Consider the following 15,624-nt stretch of genomic DNA (forward strand, 5'->3'; position numbering starts at 1 on the left):
CCTTTGCAAATGTGTAGAATGTTTAATGGTCAAGGCCCAGCAATGCTAACTGCCCTGCAGAGAACATGAGACAATCTTGCAAAATGAATTGTCCCACCCTAAATGCCAGTAGCAACCTTGATTATCTCTAATGTCCCTTTTGACGGTCAGTGATACCACATGTCTGACCATTCATTGATTTATTCAGCCACCAATTACTGAGGCCCCACTGTATCATAAGCACCAAGCTTCTCTCCTCAGATACCCCAGAAACCCTGGCTTTATTGTATCCTTCTTTAAGAAAAATTATGATTATATTCTTCTTTCCCTTCTCTTCTTTCTAAAAGTTTGCACTTACCCACAGAACCACCTGACACTTACAAATAAGGATTTTCCAACTCAAACCATTAGGGGAATAGATCTCAGGACTCATCAAGTTCTTTGGGTTTTCTAATGACACTGAGAACTTAAAAGCTCACTTCAGCCCTCCTCAAAGATTGGATGATGGCCTAGCTTGCCCTCAATAATTCAGGAATAGAGGCTTTCAGCTCCACTGACCGAGGGCTTCCAGCCGGATAATGAAACCCTAATTCTGTAGTGTGCAGCTAAATATTTCAACTTGACTCAATCATTTTTAATTTTTAACACAAAACACCAACTGTTTTATGCCCAGTGAACAGTTTTCAATGGCAAACTGAAACTTCCTAATATACTTAAATAGCATCTGAGGCTAGCTGCGAAACCCACCTTAGAGCATATTACCACATCATTAACTTACATTGCTAATTAACTGCAGTGAGCAACTGTGTGCTGTAGTAAAATCCTGCCTGCCACCACCTCCTTCCTATAGCCCCTCCAAGAGTGCTGTGACCTTTGGGCTCAGCCCCCAGCCATCACAGTGCTACTTAGCATTCACATGGTCCTTCCTCACCTTATCATCTCAGCAACCCTGGGGATAGCTTACTATTCTGAGTGCTTGTTTCATTTTGCAGAGGAGAAGACCAGTGCACAGAGAAACACGAGCATCTCTCCAGGTCACAAAAAGCTTTGAGGATAGAGGGGATTCAGCATGCTATTTGCAGTGCCAAGGAGCCACTCTGATGTTCAGGGATGTTTTGCAAATACACAAACCTTTTCCAGCCTTCAGTGAATCTTGGAGACTCTATTTTGATGTTTCTGATCATTAAAAATATTTGCATATGTTTGCTCAATATCTCTTATTGAATACTCCTAATCCCAGCAGTGTTCTGATGCCAATAATCCTGTACTAATTAAGTACTATTACAATTGGAACTACAGAGGAGAAGTACAGGGTTCAACAAAAGCATCAAACAGGACTTGACCTAGCTTGGGGATCTAAGAGGCTTTCCTGAGGAGGCAACTTAACAAGTGCAGGCCTGAAGGAAAAGGAGGAGGAAGTTCAAGCAGTGGAGCACTCCAGAAGGAGGGGTGTACGTAAGTGAAGGCCCTGGGGCAGGAAGGAGAGGCTTGTTCCATGTAGCAGAGGATGTTAGCTCAGTCTAGGTGGCAGAAGTGGGAGAGGGTGGCATGAGTAGATTTGAGAGATGTTGGGAAGATTAAATTGGCAGAATTTGGTAATCAATAGGATATAGGCAATGAAAGTGAAGGAGTATTGAGGATCACTGCCCTGTACTGGCAGCTGGGTGGTAGGGGCCACTTGTTTAGAATTCCAGCAAGGAGATATACTGGGCAGTTGGACAAATCACAAGTTCCTCATGTGGTACAAGGAACTTACACTTCTGTGTGACATCACTTTGTCTAAGAGAGACCCTGTCTTGGATAGTGTATCCAGAGGTCTTACCACGGTGTGGTAGAGTCTGAATTAATTCCATGGAGCCCAAAGCATATGTTTGAAAGCAGGGTTATAGACCAGCAATGAGGGCCTCGTGATTTAAGAATTACTTTCATGTGTAGTATCTTTGAGGTTCATACTGATCTTTGGGGAAAGTTGTTATCTTCATTTTACTAACAGAAATTTGAAGCTCCTGAGCTTGTGATTTGCCCAAGATCACACAGCTGTAAATGAGGATTTGTACTCAAATTCAGGTCTTCTGACTCCTAGGACAGGGGTCTTCTCATTTCACCACATTATCTCTCTACATAATTGGGGCAAATTCTCTATCAACTCCTCGGACTTACGTGTCAGATGGAATCTCACTATTTGTACAAAATATATAAAAAAATGAAATCAAATTTTTTTGCTATACTCTATTCAACTTTCTTTAAAAATTTTTTTTCTAATAGTTCTTTTAAGTATTTCTACTTTTGAGGCTCATAAATTTGCATTTATATTTAGAGCACTTTTTTATTTTAAGAATGAAATGACAAGAACAGATCAATTTTTACTGGTAGCAGGAAGACAGCTGTCCAGGAGAAGTTAAATTCAACTTTTGTCTAATTTCTAATAATTTATAAAACATTATAAGACCTCTGCACCCTTACCTCCTATTCCCAGATGTTCTCGTAAAATAGGGGGACAGTGTAAAAAGGCCGGGTATACTCTCCCCAAACTAAAGGTGTTCCCGTGGAGCATGGTCTGGCTCTGAAGAAGACAGGAGGCAGAGTTGCCCCAGCACCTGGAGGCAGGAGACTCTTCACCACCAGCCTGTCTTATCAGTTTGCCTTCTCCCCTTTCCCTTAAAGTTTGGGGGATGTTTACAATTAAGTAAATAAATAAAGCTAATTTCCATTTATTTCAGATTCTGTTTTAACTACATCAAGTCTGGGTCTACACAAAATCTCAGGTTCAGGGGAAAGACAGAACCTTTTTTGCAGAACTAAATTACTTTTCCCTTTTACATGGAAAGCTTCCTCCTGAACTTCCTGTTGTTGTTTACCTTCATCCCTCCCAATAGCTCCTGGACTGTTTTGTGATCCCAGTCGTGATTTTGCTCTCCTGGTTCTTCCTGCTGATCCGGTACAAGGCTGTGCATTTCATCGGCATCGTCGTCTGCATCCTGGGAATGGGCTGCATGGTGGGAGCAGATGTGCTTGTGGGAAGACATCAGGGAGCAGGTGAGTCTTCGGATGTTCACCAGGTTCCTTACCTCTGCGGGTGAGGTGAAGACAAGAAATGGAATGTTCATAGTTGGGTGAAAACAAGGACCTTAGGAACCTGGATTTCCCACTCTTTGTGTCCTGTTCGTGTTTGTTCCCCACACCTGAAACGGGGCACATAGGAGGTGCTTAATGCATGTTTCTTGAGTGAATGAGGATGCAAAATACAGCTTTCATGCTCTTTCTGCATCCATTCAGAAACATGCAGACAGTGTTTAAAACTGGGAGTCATGACCTACCAAGAAGATGTTTTGGAGGTCAATTCATTCCTGAACCAGCTACCTGGCCCAAGCCCTGGTCCTTTGTAGAGTTGGTGGTAATGAGTTAATTCACTCCTGAATCACAGGGCCTTCCACACATTTCCCCAACCCCAAACCTTTCTCTGTCAAGCCAGAGAAAGACTGAGCTTTCAAACTACCGGGTGAAGGTTGGTTTATAGGCCCACAAGTAAATAAAGTTTGAGGACTAGTTAGGAGTGCTCCATAATTTTAGTGGGGAGAGTTAAGTTCTGTCTCCTCACACACGGTTTTTAATTAGTTTTACAAGAAGGGATTATTGGTATCAATTAGAGTTTATAAACCCACAAGGTAAAGCTGCATGATTCACTCATCAAATTGCTGTGAATCTGCTGGGGGAGCCCTGAGCCAGGGTGGTTTCCAGAAGACCCTTTTTAAAGCATTGGAGTTCTTTAAAATGTACCAAAATTTTTGCTACAGAAGGGTTTTTGGAACAGAAAAAAAAATGATCTTCTTTGTTAACATTAGAAATGGGATAGAAAGTATCCACTTTTCTATAGTTCTTGGAATTGCCCTTTCTTCTAGGAAATTAGATGATAAAGAGTCAAAAGTGGACCATTTCTTTTTATGAGACAAGGTCACATGAAGTCTCTGAAATGATGTGATGTGTGTTGCACCATAGAACTTTATAACTGAAAAGGACCTTGTTCAGCTCCTTTATGATTGACATATGTGAACACCAAGATGCATCCAAACCAACTGAGTTGCCCAAAGTCACAGAGCTGACAAAGCAGACACTGGAACACAAGGCCCCTGGCCTCCAGGGCAGGCCTCCTTCTCTGTCCCATGTTGCTGGGAGCTGAAGATACAACATAGAACAAAAGAGAGACAACCTCAGCCTCACACATCCATACCACCTACACAATACCATCGGTCCCCACTTCAATAGAAATCTGAAAACCTCAGTGTTTCCCAGATTCTCTTCTATGAAACACTGGTTCCATAACAGATCAATAGATGTCATATGAAAGGGCCAATATTATGCTATATGCATGTAGTAATGTTGATATGAATAATCTTTTCAGACCAGATAATATTTTTGTCTTATACAATGTGGCCAGTTGTTCTAAAGTCATATATGTATATATAATTACATATATATACATATATACATATATATGCATGCATATATATATATATATATATATATATATTTTTTTTTTTTTTTTTTTGAGACAGAGTCCTGCTCTGTCGCCCAGACTGGAGTGCAGTGGCATAATTTCAGCTCACTGCAACCTCCACCTCCCAGGTTCAAGTGATTCCCCTGCCTCAGCCTCCCAAGTAGCTGGGATTACAGGCACCTGCCACCACGCCCAGCTAATTTTTGTATTTTTAGTAGAGACGGGGTTTCGCCACATTGGCCAGGCTGGTCTTGAACACTTGACCTCAAGTGCTCCACCGGCCTCGGCCTCCCAAAGTGCCAAGGTTACAGGCATAAGCCACCACAGCCAGCCTAAAGTCATAATGTAATTACACTTTCTCAGCTTTCCACACACTGTGTAAACACAGGCTAAGCAGAAACAAGTACCCTTAGTTATAAAAACTCTACCTTCATGAACCCCAGCCATTCATCTTGGCCATCATCTTGCATTCGATAGTCAACTATAAAGATGAACATTTAAGCCTAGAATGTTAAGCTAATTTGAATTGATTTCACTAGATTGTATTCATTAATCCTGTAAAAAATGTTGTTTTGATTTTAAATGAAGTGCTAGAAAAGAAGCAAAACTACTTAAGAAAAAGAAAGTAAGTCCGTTTGAGAGTCTTTCCAAAGTGTCATTTTTAAAAAACAATGTAGATGTGGCTAAAACATACTGGAGTGGAATTTGGTTTCTGCATGTGAATCTGTTTAAGGCCCACAGCATCATTGCTTTTGTGATATACAAAGCATCAGTGTTAACAGAATTAATCTTTATCAGTGTGGAGCACTTTCCGTGGTATTGAAATGGTGCCCAAGTACATAGAGTGATGTTTTAAGACCAGCCCAGATATAGGATCCAAGGACTCATTTTATAAAATTATGATTGGACATGCTCTGCCTCTATAAAAATATTAAAGTAGGCAGCAATTTAAGCTATCACAGAGAACATATTTTTTTAAAGAAAAAAAAAACCCACTGGTTTTGAAGTCAGTAGAATCCTAAAATTGTTATATATCATTATCAAAAATATTCGTTTTTTTCATCTCTATGGCAGAGTTGGTTCAATTGCATTAATCAGCCAGGATCACAAAACTTTTCTAAAATACTGCAGGTAATCACCAGAACATAAGTCAGGCATCCAAGTCCATATAAAATGTCATCACCAGGCCAAGCACATTCAGAAATCCTAGCGACTCAAGAGGCCAAGGCAGGAGGGTCACTTGAGGCCAGGAGTTCGAGATCAGCCTGAGCAACATAGTGAGACCTCATCTCTACAGAAAAAATTAGCCAGCATGGTGGTGTGCACCTATAGTCCTGCCACTTGGGAGGCTGAGGCGGGAGGATCGCCTGAGCCCAGGAGTTTAAGGTTATAGTGGGCTATGATTGCACCACTGCATTCTAGCCTGGGCAGCAGACCAAGACTCTATCTCAAAAAAAATCAGAATAATAATAATACAATTATCATCACTGTATCAACAGTTTTGCACAGGAAAAGAGACTGTCTAACTTCATCCTTTTTATAATGCTTGATCTATGTTTCATCTTCATTGGAATTTTGACAATTCCGTCTCCAAGCACGTTGATGTTGGCCTTTCAAAGTTTCTTTGACTTCCTTATAATTAAAGCAATTGCTTTAATTCTACTTTGTCCGCGTGTTTCTTCATTAGCTCTCCAGGAATTACTTGTTTTGATTTAAGTCTGGCTGAAGGAAACTTCTTAGATGGCATGAAGTACTTCATGTACAACGTGTTTCGGGGCACAGAATGATGTGCCAGGAATAGGGCTTTTGTTGAAACTTGACCAGCAAGTTTTCCCACTCTAGACAGAGGTGGAAAGAAAGCACCCTAGTCCCCAGCCCGGAAGACTCTGCCTTAGAGACTATAGAGCGGTGTACGTGGTGGGAAGGATGCAAACAGCACTTATGTTCTCATTCTATGTGTGTCACGTGTACAACTGATCACCCACTATAGGACGCCCTTTGAGCTCACCTGAAGGAAATGTCTTTTCCAAGCTTACTGGTAAAAAATCAGTGGTCTTAATACGTGTATTCTCTTTGTCACCTTGGCTCCATGTCAGCAGTAGAGGCCTCCTCTGAAAGATCATCTCTGCATTTACTGATGTGTGGGGCAATTAACAGGCATGGAAGTGGCTTCTGAGAATATTATAAATATTATAGATGTGTTGGAGTGTGTAAAAATGACTTAGTAAAGTTGAAAAGATTCAGCACCAGGAGTTCTCTACTTGCTTGGGAAAACTTAATGGATATAAAAGGCAAGGTTAGAAGGTAATAAGATTAAGATAAAACCTAATCAAAATAACTCCTTGTTATGAAATATCCTTCTTGCCCTTCAAAATATCCTCTTTCTGACACAATACATTTATTGCATCTTTTAGTTCATTTATCAAAGATATTAGATGCCAACAATAATTTTTTATTACACTTAACTTTCTATTTATTTCAAGGAAAAGAAAATATTTTCAAGGAGCCAGGTAATCAAACAAAATCAAGTAAAAATGACATTTTTTATTGAGTGCCCACAGGTACCAGGTACTTTAATACAGATTATTTCATTTAATCCTCCTAACTATGCAAATAATTTTTATTGTCATTCTTGCAGCTGAAGAAATCAAGCCTCAGAGAAGATAAGCAATATGTTTAAGGACACACCATCTCCAAATTACGTGGCCCAGATGTGAAATTTAGCCATTATTCTTTCTGCTATAACACTTAGTCCTTCTTTTTCCATAATTGTGACTTCTATAACAAATGTAAAGACGTTTTATCATAGTAAATTAATGTAAGTGACTGCCCTAGATTGCCCAGAATGGAGAAGTTCCCCAGATGTGGAACTTTTAGTGCTAAAACCAACAGAGTCCCAGGAAAACGAGATAGTTGGTTCTCCCTATTTGAGAGGCAGATGTATTCAATGGGATGGATACATTTTCCAGAACTGCACTAACAGTCTTTCAACACTCTAGAATAGTATAACTCACCATTTATTTCTTGTCCTAGTGGTAAGTCATGATTTCAAATAGCCTTCCTTTTTCCTCCCACCACCACGCATACACAAACATGTCTCCAAACATGATGTTTCTAGTACTTAAACAAAAATCTAATAAGGAAAGCCAGTTTTTGCAAAACAATTATAACTAGGTTGATTAGAATCAAGGAGCAATCCAAAATGAGAAATGCCCAACCCAAAGAGACAGGTGGTTCAGGAAATAATGTATTCACTTTTTTAAACTACCATTTAGTGAACATTTACTAAGTGTCAGATACAATGCTAAGCATTTTACATGTCATATTTTATTTTATTCTCACAGTAACCTAATTTTAAAATAAGGAAATTGAAGTTCAGAAAGACTCTGTAGTTTGCCCAGTATTACACAGCTAGTAAGTGATAGAGATGTGATCAGACTCAACTCTACCAATAAATTGAAAACTGTTCTCACTGAAAACATTTATCATAGGATGTATTAAGACATGTTCAGTCAACTCAATTCATTTAGCTTTTTATTGAGCATGTATAATGCTCCAGGGTCCATGCTAGAGACCACACAGAATATACAGCTGAGTGAGCCATAGTCCCTGCCCTTCAACCATGATTTGTAAGAGAACAGTTGGCTGCGGGAAGATGAGATACACAAGTTAACAAGTAACAGACAAGGAGTGGAATATGGTGGGTGCCATAGACAGATACCATTGCTGTGAAATTTAGAGGAGGGAGAGAACTATCGGTTTGGGCAGACATTTCATAATTTTAAATGTGTCCATTTACCCAAAATTTATAAATCATTATCACCTATTGTGGTTTTATACACACATAAATGACAGATGTTCTAGCATAACTTTGCCCATGAACATTGTGCAAAAATTGCTATCACCACGTCAGGTATCTACTGCATTAACAGTACATAAACTATATTAATATTTTATATATTATTAATGTAATATGTTATAATTTCCAGTTAACTAGATACAAATTTTAGACACAAAATATTAGTCTTAGTACCTGTACTTTTTATTATATCAAACACTTCATTATATAATTGGATAAAATTATGTTCTGGTTAATTATGTTTAAGTTTTAATGTATGTTATATGTATATGTACTACTTTCAAATGACTTAAAAACTGACAAATATAATTATCAGCAAATTATAATAAATAATATTTAATCTTTTTGTTAGTGATAACATAGAAAATACTTGTGAACTTGTGGTTACACAAAATTGTGTTGTGATGATCAATAATTATTACTGAATTGGTGAAAACTCAAAATACCGATGAGTATATTTCTTACAGTCAAAGGCTAGTTAACAGAAGAGGCCATAACCATGTGGCGTTTGAAAAATATTGGTGAGACTATTCACTGAAATAGTGTGTCCTCTTTTTAGGACTTTTAAAAGGTAGATTGATGCTTCCCTAATTTCTATTAAAATATGTCATTATGATTTAGCTTTCTTCAATTCATTCTATAAAATTAATTTTATTAACCAAGAATTATATTATGCAGCACTTCCACACTTCACTAGTACAACAGTAATTGATATTCATAATAATGACCCCATGTCATCACAAGGCTCTAAAATGTCTTCTGAGTGAAAAGAGACTGGATCATGTTCATTATAACTTTACAATTTTAGTTATAGATACGTTCTATTTTATGGGTCATTCTTCAGATGAACTACTTAAAATTAAGAGTTTGTCATTATTTTATAGTTGACACATAAAAAAGATTAATCAGGTTGCCAAAGATTTTACATTCTGTCACAGCAACCTTAATTTTCCTAAAAGATCTGCCCAGGGACCTCTCACCAAGTCTGGTTTCTCATTAGGGCCTCCTCAAGTTCTCAGCTCATCTCCTGGGCAGTGATGCCTAACTCCCCATGAACCCAAAGAGAACTTCCAGCTCTCACAAAATCCCATTCTCAGCTCCATTCCCATGAGGATGACTCCAGCACAATGCTACCTTCGGAGTTTTTTCCCTTGTCTCTCCAATCCTTGACAGGAAAAGGAAGTTCCCTTAGAAAACGTGGCACCATTTAGAGATAGAATCTTCCAAGGCGACCACGTGCCAAAGTCTTTCCGCAAGCCCTGCCCAAATTTTCTGATGTGAAGCCACTACCTAAAGAACACTCAGTGCTCCCCACTGAACAGTGAGAACCCAGGCTCATCAGGAAATCCAGGGCTAAGCTATCGTGAGTCCTTTCCTTAGAATCATGCTGGAGTAAGCACCCTTTCCAACCTCAGCTTCCACTGCCCCAGAGCTGCAGGTAAGCTGAGCTCCTGCACTGCTGACTTATGCAGGACAGAGCCAGAGACCACTTGGGTACAGAGCCCACCAGTGAGGTCATTCTAGCTGCTTATTTCTACTCTCCTCCTTCCCTGGCTCCATACTTCCTAGAGTGGGAAGTTTGCCCAACTCTAGGAAATACCTGGGTAAAGCATTGATTTTGTTGTAAATCAACCAAAATTGAGTTTATTTTTATTTATTTATTTCTTTGAGACAGAATTTCACTCTTTCCCCCAGGCTGGAGTGAAGTGGCACAATCTTGGCTCACTGCAACCTCCACCTCCCTTGTTCTAAGGGATTCTTGTGCCTCAGCCTCCCAAGTAGCTGGGATTACAGGCACCCACCACCACATCTGGCTAATTTTTGTAGTTTTAGTAGAGACAAGGTTTTGCCATGTTGGCCAGGCTGGTCTCAAACTCCTGACCTCAGGTGATCCACCTGCCTCGGCCTCCCAAAATGCTAGGATTACAGGCGTGTGCCACCACGCCCAGCCCAAAATTGAGTTTAACACAAAAAGAATTTTTAATGAAAAAATGTTAATGTGATAGTGAATTTCATATATTTACACTCTTATGTTACTTACCTCAGGGAAGTTGAAAATTTCAACCCATAAATCCTTTCACTCTCATTTTCTAACAGTTACACATTTTGCCCATGGTCAAAATGGAGTCTTGACAGCTTCTGTTATAGCTTCCCTCCCTGAATAGCAGAGGGTGGAAATTTATGCTGCTTCTGTTTGTTCTACACCATGTTCACTAAACTGCTGGAAAATGTCCTGAAACTAACATAACTTGTGCATGTATTAGCATATATTCATAGACATTAGCTGGGTGTGGTGGTCGGTGCCTGTAATCTCAGCTACTCGGGAGGCTGAGGCAGGAGAATCCCTTAGAACCTGGGAGGTAGAGGTTGCACTGAGCCGAGATTGTGCCACTTCATGTTTGTATAAATCTGATAAGTGAAAATCTGATACCTGGACAGAAGATAGTGGGCTTTGTAGACAGGGTGTGATCTGGAAGAGACTGATCTCTTTCTTAGTTAGAGAAGACTTCTAATTGTGTCAACATAGGCAACCTTTTTATATCAGAACATGTCTAGAGCACAGATAAACAAACTTCTATAAAAATGTCAAAATAGAATAGCCAAGGGAAGCTCAATTTGCTGATGCCAGATTCTTGTTAAGAAAGTTTTAATGATGCTCCCTCTGTTTGTTTGGTTGGTTCCTAGGGGAAAATAAGCTGGTAGGGGACCTTCTGGTCTTAGGAGGAGCCACACTCTATGGTATCTCTAACGTCTGGGAAGAATACATCATCCGAACCCTGAGCCGAGTGGAATTCCTGGGAATGATTGGTCTCTTTGGAGCATTTTTCAGTGGAATTCAATTGTGAGTAAAAATAACAAGAAATATAGATAGTAGAGGGACTGTCAAGACTTATTCTTACAATTTTTGTTCTTGGGATGTAAAAATCAATGCTGGAATCCAGACGCCAGCTTCCTGTACAAAGGACTGATGAAATCTGCCAACTCAATATCTTTATTAGTAAATTTCCTCCAAATTAAACAATTTTAATATAAATTTTTATAAAACACCTAATGTTTTATAAAACGTTGAAGATAGTTTGCTAGAAAGCATTAGAAACGTTAGGATTGATTCTCTGAAACCAATGAGTGGGTTATTACTTAGAGAAGTAGAAAAACTAAGCATAAATGCCCCAATTCAATGCATTTGCAGAAAGGAACATTCTGTCTACTAGTGACAACCACCAGTAGAAAACCTATAGTTTAAAATTATCCTTTTATAAATGTGTGATTTTACTGCCCATGGATTTGCAAGGGTGGACCATATTTCAAATTTATCTCTTAGAATTTAGCATTTCTGTTTTCCTTAAAAAGGTGAAGATATAATACAGACATTCACTAAGCACCACAAAGTCAAAAGCACCAGTTTTGCAGTAATTCTATGACTGAAACAGGTAAGTCATCACTGACTATTGCCTCAGAATTTTTTATGAGAATAAGTTTCAATCAAAGAATTTTCCACTGGTAAAGACCAATATTTTAGCTTCATGAAAGATATAAAGAATGATAGTATACCCTCCAGTCAAATTTTACTGAATCCCTTTCTACAAACAGGTAATTCTGATTTTACCAGTCTCTTTCTACAAAGCAAGCACTTTCTAATTGCATGGCTTCAGTGTCTGAAATTATTTATGGAAGATAGTTTGCCATCACCTTAAACAGGTTTTACAAATAGACTGTTTCAACAATCCTCCAAATTTTGTTGTCTTGAGATACTCGTGAAAAACTTCACAGCAAACAAGGCACAGTCTGAGAAAGATTTATTTGGGGTTCATTTTTTAAAGTGATGGCATTTTAAAGCCCCTAAATTTGGTGTGTCAGCTTTGTGAGAGGAAAAGGAATTACCTAGTTCAACTATTCATAGCCAACATTTTGTAGATAGATGACTTCTTTTATGGGTTATTATTCTTGAGTCCAAAAAATATGTTCAGAGATCTAGTGCTCATTTACTTCAGTTATAGTCTTTTAGAGTTGAGTGTTCCCTTTGGGGGACCCTGCCGCCAAAATAATGGAAGTGGCATTAGGGTGTCCTTGGCAAGTGGGATATATTGAGGGCTCACTGGAATCAAAGTAATGCTGGTGGAGTGATGCCAGTGCCACCTCCCCATTCTCTTCTAGATCAGTGGTTCTCAAAATATGGTCCTCTGACCAGCAGCACTGGTATCACATGAGAATTTGCCAGAAATGCACATCCGTAGATCTCACCGAATCTCTGAATCAATTGCTAGGGTTGGGACCAGGAAACTGTATTTTAACACACTCTCCAGATGGCTGCCATGTACATTTAACTTTGAGAATCATTGCCCTAGAAAACGCTCAATCAGAAATTGATTAAACCTGCAAGCACAGACATTTTCTGAACCTCACGGTTTGCTTTTCAAAAAGCATCTGTCAAGCAGAAACAAAGGCTGCAGGCAGACTGTTTGGATGAGAAGGGCAGGAAGGGTTGAGCTCCCCAGGGCCCTGTGGCACACCCTCACACACGGACCAGGTTCTTCAGGGAAAAACCGCAGGCTGCCTAATTAGACTTGCTTCTACGTGACCCAAAATTCTTTCTGAAATTCATCTGGTTGCTTCATTATTTGTATAAATCTGATACGTGAAAAAAAAAAAAGAAAGAACGAAAGTAGAGTGCGTTCTAATCTTGTTCATCGGGTTCATTTTCTTTGAATTTGCAGAGCTATAATGGAGCATAAGGAGCTGTTAAAGGTGCCCTGGGATTGGCAAATAGGTAAGGAGTTGGCTCACCTAAGATGCTCTTTTTATAACCTGAGAAATGTGTTTGAAGAATGATGTGGGTTGGGTGGAGCACAAACAAGGAAGGGATTTAGAATGGTAGGGGACAAGGGAAAATGAAATCCCTTCATCATTTTAGGAAATCCTGCACATTCTGAGAGACTAAATTGTATGATTCATAGTGTTTCCTAATTGAGCTTCTGCCCATTATCATCGCCAAGATGCCATTAGGGGAGACACAGAAGTGTGTTATTAGGTTAAAGACCAACAGAAAAAAAAAAAAAACTGGCCTGAGGCAGTGATAACACATAAATGACAGCAATTTGCCTTAGCCAAGAAACACTAAACTGATGTGACCATTAAAAAGTGCTACTTTAGTAAAGGAAAAAAAAACTGAATTTAACAAAAAACCATGAAAGGAAACAATGTAATGGGCATTCTGAGCCCATAAAAACCTTTCAGAAGGGAGCAGTTTGCACAAAAGAAATGGTTAACTGATCTCCAAATGGACTTAGAAAATACCAGACATGCTTTGAGCTAGTTAAGTCATCCAGGACTTCTCAGGTTCCACCTGTTTCTAAAACCACTTTCCTCAAAGAAATTTAGGACAAGGATTTAAGATACTAGGAGATGCTCTCATGATCAATCTCAGCAAGCCCTAAAAAAGGGACTGACATTTAATACCCTCAGAACGTGTCTCCACAGTGAGCACAGAACGTAACGTGGCTTATGGAATTGTATGGAAAATGTGTGCAGAGTGAATGCAAGTGGCAGGGAGGGCACTACAGACTCTTCCCCACACTGAAGCTGGCTGCTTAAACCATCTCTCCCTTCTATGACTTTGATACAACCTTAGCCAAATTCTGTGTCCATAAGGAAACACAATAAAAACATAAACTCCCGTGCGTCACTTCACCTACCTGTCCCCATCCCCTAAGCACATGAGGCCAACTTACTGCAGACATCATTCCCTCTGAAGGCACACTGTGAGCCACAGAATTGTGCCTGACTCTCCCTAGGAGTTCTCTCTAGTCACTTCGAGGGCTGACCAGCCCTGTGTCTCAGAGTCCTGCCGTTTAATTTCTCTCCAGTTGTGCTACAGAATGATATAATTAAAGGAAAATCAACAGGGCAAGGGGAGAGAGAAGAGGAGGGCAACAGGGAAAGGAAACTAGATGCAGGTTACAGAAAGCATTTGTCTTTGTGACCCACAACACCAGAAAACAAAATGTTACCTGTGCTTGGTGGCGCTTCACATGCAGTGGTCCGTGAGTATAAATTAATTTTATATTGATGATAATAGTAATGATCAAAAAGAATTTGTCCTCAAACTATGTGGATGCCATGTGCATATCCACTGAGGTTCTGTTATAATTCAGTGTTAGTTAAATGAGTCATCAAAAGATAGTTTTATTCTGAGCTCTCATATTGCCATTAAAACGTCAGTCCCCTATAGTTGAAGATGATGAAGGACAGTGTAAAAGGAACACATTACAGAGCCATCCATTTAATTTCTGATTGGAAATGAGGCCAAAATGGCCTCCATAGCACAGTAGGGTGACTATAGTTAACAATAATTTATTGCATATTTCAAAATAGCTAGAAGAGATTTAGAATATTCCCAACACACACAAAAAAATTAATCAATGGTTGAAGTGATGGATATCCCAATTGCCCTGACTTGATCATTACACAATGCATGCATGTATCAAAATATCACATGTACCTCAGAAATATGTACAATTATTATGTATCAACAAAAAATAGCCTCGAGGGGAAATCAAATACTCATCTTCCTCTTTCTGAAGCATTTGTAGGGTTGCATTTGGGATGTGTTTACACCAGGGCCTCCTTGGCCCTCATTATCTCGCCCTGACCTACTGCAAGGTTCTGTTGTTAGCTCAATTCTAGACACATGGCATGCAGGGGATAAATGTTTACTAAGTGAGCAAATGAATGAATGACAAGCAACAAAGATGGTCCTATTCTTTCCTCTCTCATCTCACAAAATACAGACAAAAGGGAAGCAGTGGAGACAATGGCAGGAGACTTTAAGCTTGACATTGCACTTTCTTTCTGTGGAACTGGGAGATGGCATAGCAACCACTGCAATTCATGGGCCAGAGAGGCAGGGAGACATCAAGGGAAGGTCAGCACCCTCTCAAACCCACCCCACACTCCTTGAGAAATCACCTGAGAGGCCAAGCTCTGATGACTATGTCCTGGTGGAAAGCTCACATTCTTCTGTTTAGGAGAACAGAATCCAAGAGATCTTCATTTCTCAGCGTCTGTCAATGATTTTCTCTGCCTCCCCACTCTCCACATTAGTAATCTAACCTTGTGTAATCTCTTAGATAACTCATGTGGTTGCCATTTTATCAAAGTGGAAAGATGGTTGTTGTTTTTGTTTCCTTGGGATAATAAATATGTTTTCTATTTTTTTCCTTTGGGATACATGTTTTCTATTTTCTTAGCTTAAAGCACTTTTAAAAACAGATTTTGTTATTTTCCGAAAACG

The 15,624-nt window shown here is 39.4% G+C and overlaps 1 protein-coding gene across 3 annotated transcripts in view; it reads left to right on the forward strand.

Annotated features, from left to right (window-relative positions):
* LOC105465496 (solute carrier family 35 member F1) overlaps nucleotides 1-15,624 on the forward strand; it is a 404,409-nt gene that overhangs the window by 349,885 nt on the left and 38,900 nt on the right. For all 3 annotated transcript variants that reach the window (XM_011713944.3, XM_071096363.1, XM_011713946.3), the window contains exons 4-6: nucleotides 2,856-3,015; nucleotides 11,019-11,175; nucleotides 13,049-13,101. In XM_011713944.3, the coding sequence (XP_011712246.1) occupies nucleotides 2,856-3,015; nucleotides 11,019-11,175; nucleotides 13,049-13,101 (370 nt within the window). The remainder of the gene's footprint in view (nucleotides 1-2,855; nucleotides 3,016-11,018; nucleotides 11,176-13,048; nucleotides 13,102-15,624) is intronic.

This window comes from Macaca nemestrina, chromosome 5 (genome assembly GCF_043159975.1).
Source record: "Macaca nemestrina isolate mMacNem1 chromosome 5, mMacNem.hap1, whole genome shotgun sequence".
NCBI lineage: Eukaryota > Metazoa > Chordata > Mammalia > Primates > Cercopithecidae > Macaca > Macaca nemestrina.